Source organism: Argiope bruennichi, chromosome 8 (genome assembly GCF_947563725.1).
Source record: "Argiope bruennichi chromosome 8, qqArgBrue1.1, whole genome shotgun sequence".
Taxonomy (NCBI): domain Eukaryota; kingdom Metazoa; phylum Arthropoda; class Arachnida; order Araneae; family Araneidae; genus Argiope; species Argiope bruennichi.
The window spans coordinates 117,336,253-117,349,464 of NC_079158.1; the positions used below are offsets into that span (position 1 = coordinate 117,336,253).

The 13,212-nt window shown below is 32.1% G+C and overlaps 1 protein-coding gene across 3 annotated transcripts in view; it reads left to right on the top strand.

Moving 5' to 3' along the window:
* The window catches only part of LOC129981445 (fatty acyl-CoA reductase 1-like), a 52,645-nt gene extending 40,287 nt beyond the window's left edge, over nucleotides 1-12,358 (top strand). For all 3 annotated transcript variants that reach the window (XM_056092285.1, XM_056092286.1, XM_056092284.1), the window contains exons 9-13: nucleotides 650-768; nucleotides 2,919-3,158; nucleotides 4,513-4,642; nucleotides 5,947-6,074; nucleotides 10,918-12,358. In XM_056092285.1, the coding sequence (XP_055948260.1) occupies nucleotides 650-768; nucleotides 2,919-3,158; nucleotides 4,513-4,642; nucleotides 5,947-6,074; nucleotides 10,918-11,089 (789 nt within the window). In that variant the 3' untranslated portion in view covers nucleotides 11,090-12,358. The remainder of the gene's footprint in view (nucleotides 1-649; nucleotides 769-2,918; nucleotides 3,159-4,512; nucleotides 4,643-5,946; nucleotides 6,075-10,917) is intronic.
* The last annotated feature ends 854 nt before the right edge of the window (nucleotides 12,359-13,212 follow it).

Sequence of the window (13,212 nt, forward strand, 5' to 3'; positions counted from 1 at the left end):
ACCAACGGGTAATAAATTCGAGATCTGATTCCACCGCAAATTTACTTTTTCTTTTACTTATTTTACTTACTTACTTATTAAATTTTTTCGTCTATTAAATCTGTTGTGGATTAACAGTTCTTAATCTGATATGATTTGGAATTTTGCAAAGTGGAATGGAGATTAAATGTCGTCTTCGCCAAATAACGTAAGTTTAAAATGGCAAGGTTCACTCTGAAAGAGCTGCCACATAACTTAAGCTGTTGATTTAACCAGATTGAACTCATGTATATATAGGGAATTGCTCATCACATAGATTCAAAATGCAATAAATGATTTCATGACTTCCGATTTTTGATCTTTTTTCAGTCATACAATTTGTATAATTTTTCTCCTTGGAGAATATCTCTTTCCCTCAACAGAATTGTACCAAATGTTTGATCAGATCTCAATACCAAAAGAATGAATTTCAAAGTTCAGTTGGTCACTAGCAAATAGTGATCGACCTTTCAACCACATAACATTCTAACATGGCTTCTACATAACTCTATTAAAAAATTTCATTCAACGCGAATTTTTCATTCACATCATTGCAATTGTGTTCAGGGCTGGTTTAATCTTGAGCGATTCCAATTCTTTGTCTAGACATTAATGATTGTTTTGTCTGCAGACTGGTAAGGGCCTTCTCCGCACCATGCTAGTGTACAAGGGTTCAGTAGTGGACTGGATGCCTGTCGATATGGTCGCCAACCTGCTCCTCACGGCAGCCTGGCACATAGGAACACACAGGTGAGTGAATTCGAACATCGCGATAACACTTGCTGCTATTTAAATATCTTAAGAACATTAAAAACCAGCAGTTTGTTACATTCATATTGGTGATCACATTGCAGTCAAAAAGATTTTTTTATTTAAATGTTTTTTCAGTGACAACAGCATAAGTCTTAATATTGAATTTGCATTCACTATTGTAAAGGCATTCTCTGTCTTCAAGCGATTTAAAGCAATTGTACCGATTATAAATGAGTGTAACTTTCTTATAAATATTCTTCTTCTTCTTGCGTACAGCCGACCACCCCGCCACCACTGAACGTAGCAGTATCGACAGGATTTCTTATAAATATTGCCGGGAATAAAATAAAGTTGGACGCAATGTAGAAAGGAGCTTAACGTTTACTTAATAATTATATGTACTTAATAATTGCTCATTGTAACAATCCACACAGACACAAACAGCATCTAAGGGGTTGTCCATTTCACACCAGATTCTTTAATATATGTCCGTAGCCATGGATACGCATTCGATAATTGAATGCGTATTCTGCCTGTGATTATTTACGTTTTCTGAAATAAATTTTGTGTCTTCATTTGATTGTAATGTATCGTAGATTGTGTCCTGCTCCTTTTGTGTACAGCAGTGAAGAACTGAAAATACACATGTCACAGATGTCTCGAAAATGACGGATGGAGTTTAAAAGTAATAATAAACGACAAAATATGATAAAAATGTATTGTTTGCGGCCTTACACTTGGAAAATTAGGGAATTTTATTCCACCACATTGTAAATTTAGTTAAAATTCACACCGAACAGATGGCACTGTATTGCATGTGAGACAATTCCAATTGATTACGCGGATGTCTAGAAATTTTTGTCCCAAACTTCGCCATGTTGCAAATGGGGATTGTATTGAAAACATTGGTGTTTAATTATTTGCAACAATTCTTAGTCCTTGCAACATTTTTATACCGGTTTACATTTTTCTATTTTGCAGCACCACCTATCGGTTGAAGTGTTAATTAAATTAACAACTTGTTGGAATAAAGTTCCCTAATTTCCCAAGCCGCAAACGCTGCATTTTTTAAAAAAATTCATTTTCAAAATCCATCAGCCGGAACACCCAGTGGATAATGCTTCACACTGGGTAATGAAATGCGCAATCGCTTGGATATTGTATGCATCATCAAGAATAAATAAAATGAATTATCATATACGCAAGCGCAACTTTAAGTTTCCTCCTGTATTGTATTTAAATGTTTTCTCTAACATTTTTAACAAGAAAAATGCAATCGACTGTAATCGTTCAGACTGACATTAGAATTTTTTTACAGCTTAGATTATTAAGATTTTTCCTTTTCAACTTGATTATACTTTGTATCCATATCGCTAGGGAAACTGAAACCAATAAATTATAAACCCTGCATTTGGAGAACTCACATTAACTCATAATAAAATCCACAACTTTTTAATTATCATCTGAATTACAGATATAAATCTATAAAAAGATGAATTAATCGAATATGGAAACAAGAGCAAAACTTAGCTCGATATATCGCCGATTTTAGGGAAGGGATGGCGTTTAATCGGATTTCCATCTCAGACTGATTGGTCTAAGCAATATAGACTGCTTATAGCGAGGGAATTGAAATTGAGCAATTTAGTTCCTACTGTGAAACTACATGATATGGCCCTTTTCCTTTTTATTTCCATTTATATAAATATCTTTTATTTTAAATGTTGCCATTTATTGATGAAATAATTTTCCAACAATCACTCCACATTAGCTTTCTTCAACTCTCTCGATGAATACCTAACAAGAATTCACCGCAACTACTTCCATTCATGAACCTGACGTCTTTCCTTATCCTTCCCAAGTGCCTAACTATCATTCCAAATGGTGAGATGGATGGGTTAGATATTTAACTTTCCATTTCACATCATACCACCAATTTTGGCAGATTTTCGTTTCGAAGATAAATTTTGAAATACCACCACTTTATTTGCTTGGTACAGATTAAAAATTTTATTTGTATTATTATGTAATAATAAACACATTTCAATTGGATATATGAATTTGCAATTTGAATAGTAGTGAATTTTGAGAATGTTAAATTAATTTATTCTAGAATGTTAAGTTTAGTTTCGTCTTTTCCTTTGCAGGCCCGACGGTGTGAAGGTATATAATTGCACCTCAGGTGACCTAAACAAAGTGACATGGCTGGATATACACAGAACGGCCACACCTATCGTGAATAGGTTCCCCAGCCTCCACGTGATCCGGTACCCCGGAGGTTCCTTCAAGTCCCACCCACTGCACAACAAGATTGCCATCAAGCTCTTCCACACGATACCTGCCTATGTGGTAGATACTCTGTCCTGGATCTTCGGTCACAAAACGGAGTAAGTTATAGCCATCTACTTATTCTTCTAATTAATTATTCGCAAGAAATATAAAGGCCAACACAAAGGAATCGTTGATCAAATAGTGGTCATCACACACCGTAAATGTAGGCTTTCACAAAATACATCTCATTATATCACTTCACATGCCCATAACAGTGTTTAAATAATCTTCGGAACAATAAATCAATCCTATCCACTGCACAAGATCGCCATCAAATTCTTCCACATGATGATATCTGCCAACGTGGTTAATATTTTGTCCTGGTCACAAAATAGAGTGAGTGACATCTATCTATTCAACCTTCTTATTAATTATTCGCAAGAAATACAACGGCCATCACAAAGGCATCAATGATCGGATGGCGGCCACCACACAACATAGAAATGGGCTTTTGCCCTCACAAAATACATCACATTATAACGCTTTACATACCTATTGCACATTCTAAATAATCTTCAGCTGTCGATTCAATCTCCATATTAGTTAGCTACAAGAAATACAACGGTAATCTCAAGGGCCTCAGTGATCGAAACCACACAACATAAATATGAACTTTGCGCCCTCACACTTCATATGTCCATTGTATTTTCAGTCATACAAAGCCATCAGTGATGGAATAGTCACCACACAACGTAGATATAGGCTCTTTACTCTCATAAAATACAGCTCATTATAAATGTCACATGCCCATTATACTTTGTAAATAATCTGCATAATAACAATTACTGTGTCATACATTGGTTATTCTGTTTGAATACAGTACACTTATCCAATGCCGAATGACCCAATTTGCCGTATAGTTGAGACCATGAACTAGTCTCAACTGATTAATATGGACCCAGGGGAGCAGAATTTATGTCTCTTCCACTAAATGAAGCCATAGGCTTTAGGATGACTTGCATTAGCATGAAATAGGTCTAAGTATTTATTAGAAGGGGGGACTGAAGCTATATTTGATAGATTCTCAGTGAGATGATACATTCTTTAAACACTTGTCATCAGTGCATTGACTGTAGGGGGGGGGACTTACGCTAATGCACAGCAAGTCAGTATACAAATTTAGTTAAAATAAACAACAGATATATCGGCTTTTGAAAACCAGATATATTGTGTACACCTCTCTTTTTTTATATACTATTTACTCTCGAAATTGTACAGAAAAATTAAGATGTGATTTCTGCATACCATGAGGCGATAAAGCTATAAGATCCTTTCCAAAATAACCTTCACCGGTTTCGAAAAAAAAAAAAAAATTGCAGATTTGTGAAATTAATCATATATATGACTATCAATTATTGGAATCTAAATTGCGTTTTGCAACTAAAGAACTATTTATTTTTCTTTTGACAGTTTCGTGAGCCTGGTGAAGAGAATGGAACGAGCCTCTGGCTTTCTAGAATATTTCACCACTTGCGAATGGAAATTCAAATGCAACAACCTCATTGAGCTCAGGGATATGCAGAACAGCGTCGATAGGAAGGTGGGTTCTATCGATTTTAACTTCTCTGCGAATACTCACTTTTTAGGTTCATATAACGCTGATTCGACATGTCAGTGTTTTAAACTAAACTTCTGAAGAAGAGGATGCAAGAAATAAACGAACATCGTTCTGATATTTTTCTGTAGTAGCTACACATATAAGAAATATCAAAAGCATTTCCAGAGAAATAATTTCAACATCTCATTCATTCGATAACTTTCAATCTTAAGGTGGTGCAGTCGGAAAGTCAAAATCAGCTAAAACCTATGCAATAATATTGTAGTGTGCTTGTAACTTCTTTCTTGTATGATAATGCATAGAATAAAATATTTAGAGTTAAGAAACATAATCATACAGATGCCTGCCTCAATGGCTATTCTATTGAATTATCTTTTTTTTTTGGCATCATTGTCCATTATCATTTTTTAACGGTCGTTATTCCTCTTTATGTGTTATCATTATTCAAGTTCTGTCTCCACTTTCGTCATTTTGTCATATAATATTGCTTATTTTATCGCAGTAACCATTTTTGTGCGCATGCCTTGATGTGTTTTGTAAGTGTGTGTGATATTTCCGAGCACTTAATGGATTTTCCATTCACTAATAATTTTAGAATTAGCACTCACTTCCGCCTCCCCCAATTAGCGTACAATAAGTGGTATGTGGGGAACACGTATTACTTTTTTTAATAAGAAAAAAAAATCCATATAAGCAAATTACCTATTATTATAAATAGCTATTATGTTTGAGATTGTTCCTGTAAAATTTCAGCCGTGTTGTTTATAACTAATTTTTAAATGGTAGTGAAGTCTCAAACTTTTTCAAGAATCTTATGAATTATTATATTGCGATATTCGCATTTTTCTGTTTTTATATTTAACACGTTGCCACAAATTACGGCTATAGCTGTTTTGACGATATATAGGCAAATGACAGCTATAGTCTTCATGAGCTCTAAAAAGAGAAAAAATTGTTTTGATGAGCAAATGACGGTTACAGCCGTTAAAAATTTTAATTAAAAAAGGAAAAAAAAAAAAAAAAACTGACAAAATGTGAAAATTTTCACTTCCCAACATAAGACTGATGCTCAATTTCACATGGGAGTCATAAACAAATGAAAAAAAAATGTTTTCTGAACACAACTGTCAAATTAAAAATGTGCGGCAACATGTCAATAAGAAGCAAATATTAACAAACGACTGGTTATAAAAATAAGTAAAGACTTCATCACTCAAGATGTTTAAGTTAAGATTACTTTTTTAACTATTGAATAAGCACTGAATAATGAATATTCCAATTTGCAGGTGTTCGATTTCGACATCCGACAAGTGGCGTGGACCCCTTACTTAGAAAGCTATGTGAAAGGAGTGCGCAAATTCTTGCTACAAGAGGACGATTCCACTCTGCCGGCGGCGCGTCGACGCCTGGCGAGGTGAGTCTGAGAATTGATTCGTGATTTAACGATCTGCAGTTTAGAAATAATTTGTCTCGCATCTTCATATTCCATTGTTTTTTTATCATGTGAGAACATGATGTTGTTTTGGTTAGGGGGTTTTGAAGCTCGAAATCGCGTAGGCAATGAATGAAACATAAATGACAATTTTCATCATCATCTTTTAATAGCACAGATTTTTTTACCTGCTTTTAACAGTATTGCATTACTATTATGTATGCTTCTTTGAAAGCAGATGCGTTTTTAAAAGGCTGACCTGCTTTTACAGTATTGCTTTATTATTACGTATGCTTCTTTGACAGCAGATGTGTTTTTAAAAGGTTGTCGTAGAACTATGACATCATAGCTGTTATTTCATCTCAAAATCGGTCGAGCTCCAAAACTTTGTTTGCCAGCTAGATAAATTGAAAATGAATATTAAAAAAATTATCGTTATATATATATATATATATATATATATATATATATATATATATATATATATATATATATATATATATATACACACACAGAGAGAGAGAGAGTAAGGGATAGAGACGATAGAGAAGTCTCGTGATTGTTTCAAACCGGTTTGAATTGGTTAATGACTTTAATTAATTAAGACGAATAATGACTTAAAAAATAATAATGTTCTCACATGATAACTTGAAATTTGCGATCGTAGATTTCATTTAAATTATTTATTCATTTTTTCCCCTTTCTAATAAGTGGATATGTATTCCCAAATTCCTAAAGTTTCAACTTGCATATCATCAGCATATATCAATAGTATTCAACATAGCGTCATCTTGTGATTTCTATCCCCCCCTCTTCGATTTATTTTCAAAAATGAAAGGAAATACAAATTATTTTTTTTTGATATTTTGTAATATGTTAAAAATATTTTTTTTTTATATAAAAGGAAAATTTTAAAATGCTTTTCTGCTGAGTTTTCAATTATTGCTCTAAAAATTATTTAAGAAATAAATTTTGCTTCACAGTTATATTTGTAATTTGAGTAAAATACAAAAGAATTTTAATGAATGATTTAGATCAAATTTGAGAGTTAATGGGTAAACACCGAAGCACAAAAGTGTGTGTGTTTGGCCAGGGGGATTCTATTTTTAAAAGTGTACATGGTGTTAAATTCATTCATTTGGTCAGGGACGATCTTCAGCAGACTGGACATATTGCTTCCAGTATCACAGTGCTTTGATGGCCTTCTACCTGCTTTTCAATTATTACTTTAGAAATGATTTAGGAATTCAAAATAGAAAAACCAATGAAATAATACATTTGGTTGCTTTGGCGTTTACCGATTAACTTCCGAATTTGAAGCATTTAGTAAATTATTTTGTATTTTGCTCAAAATACACAGATAGCAGTGAAGCTTTTGCTACTAAATAGTTCAGATTTGAAAGTTAATGGGTAAACACTGAAGCATCGAAATCTTCTATTTCATTGGTCTCTTTATTTTGAAATGTATACATGATGTTAACCACATTCATTTGGTGAAGGCCAACCTTTAGCCGATTGGACCTCCAGCATCAAAACGCTGACTTTTACTTCAAATCCAGTGGCATTACTGAGTTGGAATAAACAAGGTTAATGTCCTACCTCGTCTTTTTAGTGAGTGCAAAATGGAATGAAAGAATTTAAGAGTTGCTTTTTTGTTAGTTTGTACCATATAAAATATACAAAACAAAACATTGTGGTCAGCGATAAATTTAACCTCTAGAGTTTGATGATTTTCCACGTTTTAGCATTTTCTCAGTTCCAGAAAAAAACATATTTTCAGAATTAAATAGGTCTAATACGTAAACTCAAACGCAACGGATGAAATCTGGTTTGTAATCATAGATATAAAACTGCAAGCATTGATCCAATTTTAAATGAAAACCATCTGCAGAAGCTTATTTATCCATTACTTAACATATGGCAAAAATTCAAACGTGAAAGGAGCTAGAAAGATTATATTTTTTTTTCTTCTCGAAGAAAAAAATTCATCGAAGAATAGTTTGTCTGTCAATCTGTTTGTTGGTAAATGTGTGGAAACTATAGTTGGAAAATATAATGCCTTAGAAAGTTGAAATTCGTTTTTATTCTCGTTACAAAAATTCTAGTTTTGCATTTTTTTTTAAAAAATAAAAGTAAATAATAAAAATGAAAGTAAAGAATTGCTTACATGGTAGTCTTCATTATACTACGAAACATACAATACGCCATATTATGCAAGTATGCTAGAAAATCAAGAAGAGAAAATTCTTTTTCTTTATTTCCCAAAAATTAGATTCTTAAAGCATGAAATCAGTGAGGGTGATCTTCCCGGAACTTTCTGTATACTCTTTAATAAAGATGTAATTCCTTCTCCCATCCTCCGCATAAAATTGTGTACTTTAAGCAAGATTGTGAACGCCACGAGTGCTCAGATACTTATTTTCAGATTCCTAGATATGGGAGTTGCGTGCTTCGTAATATATAAAAGAAAACCAGTATTTATGTATTAATTAAATGCCACTGGCGAGCAATATAAAGTTTAAAATTAGGGGTGAATTGAGTGTTTTTACTAAATTTAGCTTGTGATCTTTGGCGATCAGTTGCTGGCAAATGGTTAGTACAAAAATATTAGAAAATCGAATATGTAAATTGGACGCCTTTTTCTGACCAAGACCGAAATTTAGTATAGAGTTATAATTGTAGTCACAAGATCACATACTAAATTTCATTTGTTTGAGACATTGTGTCTATGTATCCGAAAGTACAGACAGACAGATGATCAATCCTTTAACGGATTAAATTCAAAATTTGTTACGGATTTACACATTAGATCTAAAAATTGTGATTCAAATATCTTATCTATTACTTTTTAGAATTATTCAATTCAAATGATTACTTCAAATATCGCGTTATCATTATTCAAACGTGAATACCGATAGACGGTTAATCCTAGAACAGATCCAGTTTCAAATCTGATATGAATCTACCTGTTAATTGCTAACCCTGTATACCAAATTTTATCTCTTATCTTTATCTTATCTATTTGTCTTTATGTTATGTAGTTAACGAATTCTTCAGTACTTGGACTATCAAACAGACTGACTTCATGAAAGTTAATTTCGTTCAAAATTTAACAAGACTATTTTGACAAAATTTGTGAAGAATAAATTAAATTTCATGCGTCTAGCTTCATAATTTTTAGACAGACTGAACTCCAAAAATGAGTTCTTCTGACTCAAGGATGTCTGAAACATGGAGATTTGTGAAATTTTCGAGTGCGAATTTTTTGAAGATTAAAATATTTTGTTTTTATGTACTTTGTATATGGAAAAAAAAAAAAAAAATGTTGACTAACTTTTTTTAATAGTTAGGTTTTTTTACTTCTAAGATCGGTCATGTATTCCAGGAAATTAAGAGTCTTTTATTGCATTCAATAATACAGATTGTAATACTACCTGTATCATTTTGTTGTACTACACGGAAACAACCCCCGAAACAAAATTCTGAAACTGCATTTTTCCAAAATTTGTAATTTTTTGTAAATAAACTCATTGTAATTCAAAACGGCATAGCTGATGACAATACAAGTAAATGAATTTTGAGTCATAATCTCAGAATGCCTAAAAATTGTAGTCGCTTCAAGATTTCATATGTCCAAGTAGTAAAATTAAACGGATATAATAACTTACAGTTGAAAGACATTTGTAAACGTTTCAGTGAATGTTTAAAAGCATTATGAAAATAAGTTAAACTAACCTTTACTTATATGTGTTTGTATCTGCCTGTGTGTTGGTGCACTACCATTTGACCTAGAACTATCAAATTTGATAATTCTAGGTTTGATAATTATATTATTCAACTAATTCTAAATTTGATAATTGTAATTAATCAAATAAAAGTTTGACGTTTCTCCGCGATAACCTTAAAAAATAATTATAATTACAAAAATATATGCAATAATTTTTATATCTAAAAATTAAAAAAAAATCAATGATATCTAATATTTTGCGCTATAATTTATTTTTTAAGGTGTACACACTAGAAGATTTTTTTAAAAATTTTAACTTTAAAAATCCAGTTTTTTCACAGTAGGTCATTAATATATGTTTAAACTCATTTCAATGAGAAAAAGCCATATTAACTAATTATTAATTAATTAAATAATATTTAGTGAGCTAATTAACATATTTTTTGAAACTTGATATCTTAAATTCTAATTTGAACAGACACACAATATAGTTGGAAATGATGCCTAATATTAGTCTTCATGTTATCTGCCTCAATCAAGTTATAAAAATATATAGTTTTTTTAAACAATTTTTTTCATCAACGATGAATTGAAAAAGGGAGATTTTTTTCTGTCATTTTAACTTTTAAATAGCTATTGAAAATTTCTATAAATATATCTTTGAATGAGGCACAAAACATCCGCTATTTCATACAGATTATTTTGATATATAAATAATTGTATTTGGTTAATTTCTTGTTGAGTTATGTTTGTTTGAATGAAGCAACACAGTGGAAAAATATCATTCTTCATAAAATGAGTTTCATTAAAAACTCTAGTTACGGTTTTTTTAAAAGTACCTCAAGAAAAATAATTTTCTCGAGAAATATTTCGAATATTGACAACATCTTGGTATCGTTTGAAAGCTAAAGGATATTAAGCAATAAAAAAAATATTCGATATTTTGAACGATTTTCGAAGTTTAAGTGTGTACATACACCTTAATCGCTAACTAATTTTTGAAAGAAGCAGAATATAAATTTAATATTCAGAATTATTTAAAAATGTCCTACTTATATTTGTGTATTGAGCTTTGACGTGAAAAAAAAAATGTTACAGATTGTACTACACAGAGCTGTTGGCCAAAACTGCAGTGTTCCTGGGCATCGTCCACGTACTGCTGACCAAGACCAGCCTCTCACAGCACCTACTCTGGTTTTTCATCAACCTGATCTTCCACATCATGCAACGGATGCCGAAGAGCTGGCTCAAATACCTCACGTCTCACTGAGCATGCGTGAAAGCACCTGAACTAATGAATCGATTATAAGAAAAAGGGATTATCGAACAACAGCCATATGATGGCTAAAAAAGAACTTTTTTTTTTTATTTCCTGAGAACACAGGTCCCAGTCACGTAGAATTTATTTTACGTATGAAATATTTATAGTATTTCCAATACTTTAATATTTTCGAATCCACACATTGAAAAATTTATTAATTTGAATTAAGTGAAATCGATTTTTCTTTTATTATTGCAGCTCAAATATGTCAAAATAATTTTATAAATTGAAGCACAGCACTGTAAATAAATAACTATTCGAGATCTGAGGATCTGATTCAATTCATTTCTAGGATAAATAAAATAGTGATAAATAAAAAGGGGGGAAATATAAAAATTACGCAAAAAACAACTGGTGACTGAAGAAATAATAATTAAAAGTGTATCAGAATTAAAAATTAGTTTTAAACCTTTCTTTCTTAATAAGAAAAGGAAATACTTCTGATTTCTGCTAGCTGAGGATCTGGAACACGAGTATATTTAAGTATATGAGTATATTAAGTAACTCATATTTGCAAATGAGAATCCACGTTTGCCAAACAATACTGACGCTCTCCTTAAGTGTTTTCGATCGATTTGTTAAATTAACGTTCAGTTGCCTTTAAAAAAAAATTTAACGGGAATATTTGAAACTGATTACAATATTTTGAACAACGGTTGAATGACGAAGCCGACACTTGGGGCGGTAACTTACTCTTTGATAAACCACCTATGTGAGGAAATTTGTTCACGATATCTGATTTAATATGTGCATCAAATTGACATACACAGCAGAATTTTGGCTAGTTGTTAAAATCGAAATACAACTTGGTGTAAATTAATAATACAATAATTTCATAAAACTATAAGACTTGCATGAAATATATAAAAATTATTTATTGCGTGAATGCGAAGAGTAAAATACCAAATATGGAAACAATAAATCCTAACTTGTTCTTTTACTATTTTGTAAACATGTTTCCGAATTCGAAATCATGAAAGCCGTAGATATGCAAATAACACTGAAATATGATGTTCTCTCCCTTGTAAAGAAAAAAAGAAATCATGTAAGAAGGGGACAGAAAAAAAAAGAGAAAGCATTCTAGCTATATTTTATTTATATTATAATAGTATCCATATATGCATATCAACTCGTTTTAAAAATTGTTTCATTTTGATAAATGTTCAATTTAATTCTAAAATATTTATCTTGGATAAAAATAAAATATAAATAATTTAATGTTTTTGTGTAAATTTACTTTCTTCGGCTCATTTTCTCATAATTCTAGATCTTAATAAATCTGTATGTTTCAGATTTATTTCTTCAGAAAAAGATATTTTTGGAATGATCTCTGCCTGATTTTGTGGGAGGAGATATCATATATAAATGATATTTTTTCGAAAATGTTTTCTGGAATATTACACTCATGTCCAAAATTAAGGTCACAAACATAAAATCTGCAAAAAAAGAAAAAAAATATCACTCTGTTGCCTCGAAATTTGGCACAGAGGTACACTACAATAGAAGAAAGAACATAGACACATAACAACATGGAAAAGATTTTAATTGGGAATTAAGAAACAGGGCATATCAAAAAGTGCTACATAATGAATCCGAGATAAAGCATTTATCTCAGGGAAAGCCTGTCTAATATGGAGTGTGACCACCGTGCACTGCTATATAGGCTTCATAACGAGCTTTATGAGGGTGTCAATAAATGCTTGGGGCAACAAAGACCATTCTTCCAAAAGCGCGGCTTTTAACACTTGGAGGGTATTGGGAAGGGGGTAAGCCGGGCAATGGCTCTTCCGAGACCATTCCAAACATGTTCAATAGGATTGGCATCCGGAGACCTCGAGGGCCAGTTCATACGTCAAATATCCTCTTCCTCAAGAAAATGATCAACGATCTGGGATCTGTGTGGACACGCGTTATCGTCCATAAATATGAAGTCTGGGCCAAAAGAACCCCGGCACAACCTCACATAGGCTTCAAGGATCTCATCCCTATAGCGATGTGCATTGACAGTACCCGCATCGAAGACGTGCAGTGGTGTACGACTGCCCAACATTATGCCACCCCAGACAAGGATT